We start from the raw sequence: 6706 nt of genomic DNA on the forward strand, positions 1-6706 counted from the left end.
CTGTTGATTTTGATTAAATGTCACTGAATGATTCACACGGAATTAGTAATAAGATTGTATCTCGATTGTACATAAATACTACTACAGTAAGTTAACTTATTGGAGGCTGCAATAAAACTATGAGGATGTAAGTTCAGTGGTGTAAAAAGGAATAAGTTTGAAACCTACACTTGGAGGAAATTACGTGTTCAGTTTTACCAAAATTAGAAACATTCCAACCAAGTCACATTTGTGGAAAGACTACATTGTGTTTTAACATAGCATTAACACTAACGTAACCCTTCTAGTGTGGCAAACAAGTCAAAGAGGATGTAGTTTTGCTTCGCCCTACTCTAAAATTCTTATAATTCAATCGAACATTGGTAGGCTTGGATACAGACATTGCTAACTTAGTGTGGTTGAATCTCTTTCACCAAAATAAGAAGAAGCACAATCGTATGCATTGAAATCGTACACTCGATATGATTGATGAACCAAATGAATGAAAATAACTTTTTTAGCGTAGGTCACTAGCAAATCAAACAAGTTATGCTGAACAAATATAAGAATCGTTTGTTATGAGTCCATGACATGTCTCTTTTACAAACACAGCATCTTACCAGAACACTGGGATCCGTTTCCAGTGTAACCATCCAAACAAGTACACGTAAAACTTCCAAAGGTGTTACTACACGTGGCGCTTTTTTTGTCACAATTGTGCAAACTGTCCAGACACTCATCGATATCTGTTAATTTTTTGCACTTAGTGTCTCAAACACAGAAATTGTAATGAGAATATTTTATTTTGATTGTAGACAAATCCTACAAGGGTAAGCTAATTTATGGGCGGCTACAATAAAACTATGAGAATGAGTCCAGTGGTGTAGAAGGAAAAAGGTTGAAGCCTGCACTTGGAGCAAATTGCTTGTTAAATTTTAATAAAATCAAAAAATTTTCAGGCAAGTCATATTTGTGGAAAGATGACATTAAGTTTTTAATTTTGTACCACACATAAAAAGTTATAAAAACAAACGTCTGGGTTTCTGCTTGGACAGTTCTAGATTAATTTATTTCTTTTGCCAACTTTATCACTTTCTTTTGTCAAACGTAAGGCTACAGTTTTTGCAGTCCGGCAGCTTGGCCTAAACCTTCGCAAAGTCTGTGGTATAAGCTGCTGATACCGCATTGCAAAAAACTACAAAAGTCTGTTTGCAGATATTTCATAACAATGTTTATGGAATTTGAATAGTTGTTTTTAAAATGCGGGATTACAATGCGTTATTCAGAAAAAAACGTAACCTTTCTAGTGTGACGCATAAGCCAAAGGGCGGATGTAGCTTCGTTTCACCATGACCTGAAACCTTTATTTCAATCGAAAACTGATGATTGTGCTTCTGGGACCGAGCTACACAGACATTGTCAACTCAGTGTAGCTCGGTCCCAGAAGCTCAACTGAAAACGAGAAGAACGAGAAGAAAAAAAAACAAGAGCAAACAGAAAAAAAATTGGAAGAAAAAAATGAAGAAGAAAAAGAATTAGAGTCGTATGCGTTAAAATCGTACTCTCGTTAAATATGATGACGAAAACGAGTGAAAATAACTTTTTTAGCTCATGTCACTAAAAAAATGTAAGCATCTTTTGTGACAAGTCCATGTCTGTTTTACAAACTCAGCGTCTCACCTGAACAATGGGATCCATTTCCAGTGTAACCATCCAAACACGCACACGTAAAACTTCCAAGGGTGTTCTTACACTTGGCGTGTTCTGTGTCACAATTGTCCAAACCATCCGCACACTCATCGATATCTGTCAATTTTGTTAAAATGACACTAAATATCCGAAACACACATAATAGTGATGAGAAGATTAATTTTAATCGTAAACTATTACTGAAAGAGTAATATAATTTATTGTCGGCTGTAATAAAGCCATGAGAATAAGAAGTGGAGTGGTGCAAAAAGGGAAAAACCTAGACTAAGAGGAAACTGAGTGTTAAATCTTCACAGAATTAGGCAAGAAGGGTAGTTAAACAAGAAAAGCATGAAGAGCAAGAAGAGTAGGAAGAACAGAAAAATCAGGAAGAGAAGGAATATTAAAAACAGCAACAAGAAAAAGAACATGTAAAACAAGATGCGAGCGAAAAGGGTAGGAAGAACATAGAGATCGGGTAAGGCACAAAGCAAAAAAAGCAGGTAAGGACAAGGTATTACTGTAAGAGCAAAAAAACATGAAGCACAGAAAGACCGCAAGAGCAGAAAGAGTAAATACAGTAGAAATAGTAAGAAGAGTGAGAAAAGAAAGGATAAAAAGAGTATGGAGAGCAAGAACTGCAAGAAGAGTGCTTTCATATATTAAAATCGATTTCTCGTTAATTATGATGAAAACGATTTTAATGAAAAAAAATTAGAAACATTGTGTTGAAAAAACTTAGGAATCGTTTGTGATAAGTTCAAGCCTATTTACAAACACAACGTCTCACCTGAACAATGGGTTCCGTTTCCAGTGTAGCCATCCAAACACGTACACGTAAAACTTCCAAGGGTGTTGCTACACATGGCGTGTTTGTCACAATTATCCAAACCATCCACACACTCATGGATATCTGTTATTTTGTTGAAATGACACTTAATGTCCCAAACACAAATTTTCGTGATTGTTTTCAAGTTTCGCAAGACAAGACACAAGAGAGAATATTAGGCTACTAATCAACTATTGAACTGTTTGTGTTACTTCACTTGGAGTGAGAAAAAGTTTCTTGCTATTTTTTAGCTGTTGATGGGTTTGCGAGTTGCGTCATGTTACCACAACTGCAATGGATATTGATTTTAACCACGCAGATTTATGCGCGTGTCTTATATGTCTCTCAAAAGATTGCATATGACTTTGGTGACAAATATTGTAGCTTAAAATGTAGATAAGTAATAACAATAAAAAATATTCAGTAGGCAAATGTTGCATATCTTTCAGTCATTGGTTGCAAATAACTAGCACATAATTGTCAATTACTCGCTAAAACGCAACTGACATTCTAGATCTAGACCAAGGGTCTCAAACACTCGGCCCTTGATGCATTTTTCAACTTTGAAATTATTCTACCATACATATTTTTCATATATTTCATATTTTCATATATAATATATATTTCATATAATATAATATTTTATTTTTTATAATATATTATTTATATATTTTATATATTTTTATTATATATTTATATTATATATTTATATTATATATTTATATTATATTATATTATTATATAAATATTTATATATTTTTATATATTTTATATATTTTATATTATTTATATTTACTTATATATTATATATTATTTATAATATTTTTCATATATACATATTTTATATATATTTCATACATATTTCTTATATTTTATACATATTTATACATATTTTATATATATTTCATATTTTTCTATGGACTCGAAAAGATAAAATGCACTCTAAAACTGCTCAAAACGGTAGCCACTTTAACAAGTCGAAATTCTGCCACTGAAAATGAGTAGAATGAAACCGCCAACCAATCATAAGCTACGGTTTAAGTGACGTAAAAAATGGCGAAAAGAAGATGATAGAAAGCAAATAAAGTGATGGATTTTTTGTCAGCTGGTTGGCTTAGGGGTTAGGGTTAGGGCTAGAAAGTAGTCACTTCATACGCGGGTTCGATTCCCACCACTGCTATTGCTCTTTTTCTTCTGTAATTACCAAATAAAGTTCAAAACAAGCATTAACTCTCTGGCTAAGTGCTAGGAGGGTCACAATTGGACGGCAGCCTCTTGTAACATGTTCTGATTGATTGGCGGTTGCATTGTAGTTATTCGCAGTGGCAGAATTTCGACTTATTAAAGTGGCTACCGCTCAAAACATCTGAAAATGCCCATCAAACTTCACACAACTTTTTAGCAATTGTCGCGTCATTTTATTGCATGCGAAAAACTCGTGTTGTTACATCACAATCACATTGCCTATTCACTTATTGTGTCCTTATCGCAATGGTGATATTGGCATTTTTTGAAGTCAGTGTTCTTCAAGGGTTTATTTTTTTCCGGGCTTTTGAAAACCCGCAAAAAAAATCGATCCCTTGTTAGTAGTTGGAGATGGCTACTAGGACCCTCGAATGTATCACCGGATGTGGTATCACCACAGGTAGGGTATAGGTAGGGTATCACCGGATGTGGTATCACCACAGGTAGGGTATAGGTAGGGTAGCAACGGATGTGGTAACAACAAAGGTAGCACCACAGGTAGGGTAACAACAAAGGTAACAACATCTGATTTCGGTGCGTGACGTCACTCTATGAAAGTATATTTTATTAAATACGATAAACGATGATAGTTTTTAAAATACGTTTTCTGCAGCAAGGACATGTACTAATTTTTTGTTCACAAATTCGGCAACAACATAAATGCCCGCACGGTAAAAGTATAATATTGGTTCGTTTAGTGTTTGATCAATTGTTGTTACTGTAGCATCAATTATATTTTGCACAAGTAGGTTACTACATGAGAGTAGAATATATATTTGGTAACAAGGTTCTTTAAATATAAATTTCATTTTGTCAAAAGTAATGAAGTCGTTTGGCTTTACACAGCTGGTGTAATGAATGTTGGTTGTTCGATACGAACATTAAATTAATGCAAAAGGATGTTGATTCACTAAACAGAGGCTTGCCTATAGTAAGCAGTAGCCTATATGTGTCAGGATATGAGTAGCTTGGTTTGCATCCTGTAGCAGAATTGTTTAAACTAGCCTAGTAAGCAGAATGCAGGCATAATGAATTCATAGCCAGTTCACATTTTCCAGTTTTTCCTTGTGTTGTTCATTGCCAGAGTGTGTCAGAGGTTAAATGTAATAAGTTGTACCGAAACATGTCAGTAAAGTTTAAGATTGAGTCGGTTATGGAGTGGACTAATTAAAGCTGAAACATACCCCCAAGTTGATTTTAATTAGATGTTGAATCTGATTGGAACGTTTTACAAAGCTTAATTACATTTTTTTTAAACACTTTAGCAAGGAAACAACCTATGTTTGCGGTTATTTAATGTTACAGGATACCTTTGTGTCATCGCTTCTGTTTCATGATACTGCGCATTGAATGTTTTAATCGCGTAATCGTTTTAATCTTGTAGGCGTTCATAATTGTCTACAATACAAGTCCTAAGCACACCTAAAGCATATGCTTAAAGATCATAAAGGTTTATTAACGTTATTTATATTTCTTGCTCAACCAACATAAAATATCAACCGCACAAATATTAGCTAATGTAGTGTTGCTGATTTAAACTGCAGATCTTTTGGTTCTAGGTATATAGAGCATCACGATTTAAATACCATATGCCAACGAATGTTTGTTTTTCTTCTCGTACAATACGTAGTGAGAACTGATCGCGTGTAAGTTAGCAAACTCTCTGTATATTGTATATGTTTTGTATATGTTCTGTATGTGTCTGTATGTTTTGTTAATTTTTTATCGGTTTGGTTGCAGCCATGTTTTTCGTGAAGCTGTTTGCCTGCAGGAATAGAGTTTTCACTATTGATTCTGGTAAGTAGGTCTACTGGTTCGATTCCAGGTCTTTCCGAATACTGTGTTTCATTCTTATGGGCAGTAGATCTTTCGAGTTTCATAACTTGTCATTGATTGGTGGGATCTTTTGGTAATTTTATTGGTATATGAGGTTTCACTGTTGTTTCGAATGTTTAGGTTGATTGAAGATTTCGTTGTACTTTGATGAGTTTTTTGATCTGTGGATCGGATTTAGTTCATAGTACGGCAAATGATCAAAGGGTTGGTTATAATTATTATAATCTATGACTTGTCCAAAAACCTTAATAAATACTACATTTAATCATCTTGAATAATAATAAATACTGCATTTTTTCATCTTTTCGGTTAATCTTCGTTTCGGTTTATGTTAGTTTCGGTAAACCTTTATTTCTTTAGGTCTACGTTTCGCTAAAACAGTGGTTTCAGCTAAACCTTTATAGTAACGTTTGATACATGTAACTAACCTGGAGTAATAGCTTGGTCAAAACAACGTAACTTTAGGCTTATCATGCAGGAATAAATTTTACATTTTTATTTTAGATGATGCTAATACCAGCTAAACAATCAACATTTCTTTTAAACAACGAGAACACCCAAATGAACAGCTATAGAACAAATTGTTGCAACATATACTTCTACAATCTGAGGACTGGAAAAAAATCAACAAACCTAGCGCAATCTACATCACAAATTGTTACCTTAAGACAAGCATAAAAAAATACAAACTCCAGCAGAATGAGAGTACAAATTTTGCAACACGTAATGACACCTGCTGATAAAAACACACAAACAAATCTCCAAACACAGATTTTAACGTTACAAATTTTGCAATACGTAATGACACCTGCTGATAAAAACATACAAACAAATCTCCAAACACAGATTTTAACGTTACAAATTATGCAACAGAAACTTGTGATATTTTGTTATAGTTTTTTAAGCTTGTAAAAATAAAATTGCAATTTGTTGAAAATATTTTTTAAGTTTGTAAAAGAAAACTTAAGTTTGTCACTTAACATAATTTTTCATGTGTATGTTTTCATGTGTTAAACTTTCAGATTATAATTTGTTAAAACTACTTTTTTATGTTCAGTTTGTAAGTTATGGAACTAATAAGTTTGTAGTTTGTTAAAACTAATTTTTAGTTGTAAATTATGGAACATA

At 33.4% G+C, this 6706-nt stretch overlaps 1 protein-coding gene across 1 annotated transcript in view; it reads right to left on the reverse strand.

Annotated features, from left to right (window-relative positions):
- The window catches only part of LOC145780668 (uncharacterized), a 96024-nt gene extending 93490 nt beyond the window's left edge, over positions 1 to 2534 (reverse strand). The window contains exons 1-3 of the mRNA XM_082592289.1: positions 2459 to 2534; positions 1660 to 1785; positions 600 to 725 (exon numbers count right to left, since the gene is read on the reverse strand). Coding sequence (XP_082448415.1) covers positions 600 to 725; positions 1660 to 1785; positions 2459 to 2534 — 328 coding nt within the window. The remainder of the gene's footprint in view (positions 1 to 599; positions 726 to 1659; positions 1786 to 2458) is intronic.
- Between the last annotated feature and the right edge of the window lie 4172 nt (positions 2535 to 6706).

The sequence above is a fragment of the Aplidium turbinatum genome, chromosome 12 (assembly GCF_918807975.1).
Source record: "Aplidium turbinatum chromosome 12, kaAplTurb1.1, whole genome shotgun sequence".
In the NCBI taxonomy this organism is placed as follows: Eukaryota; Metazoa; Chordata; class Ascidiacea; order Aplousobranchia; family Polyclinidae; genus Aplidium; species Aplidium turbinatum.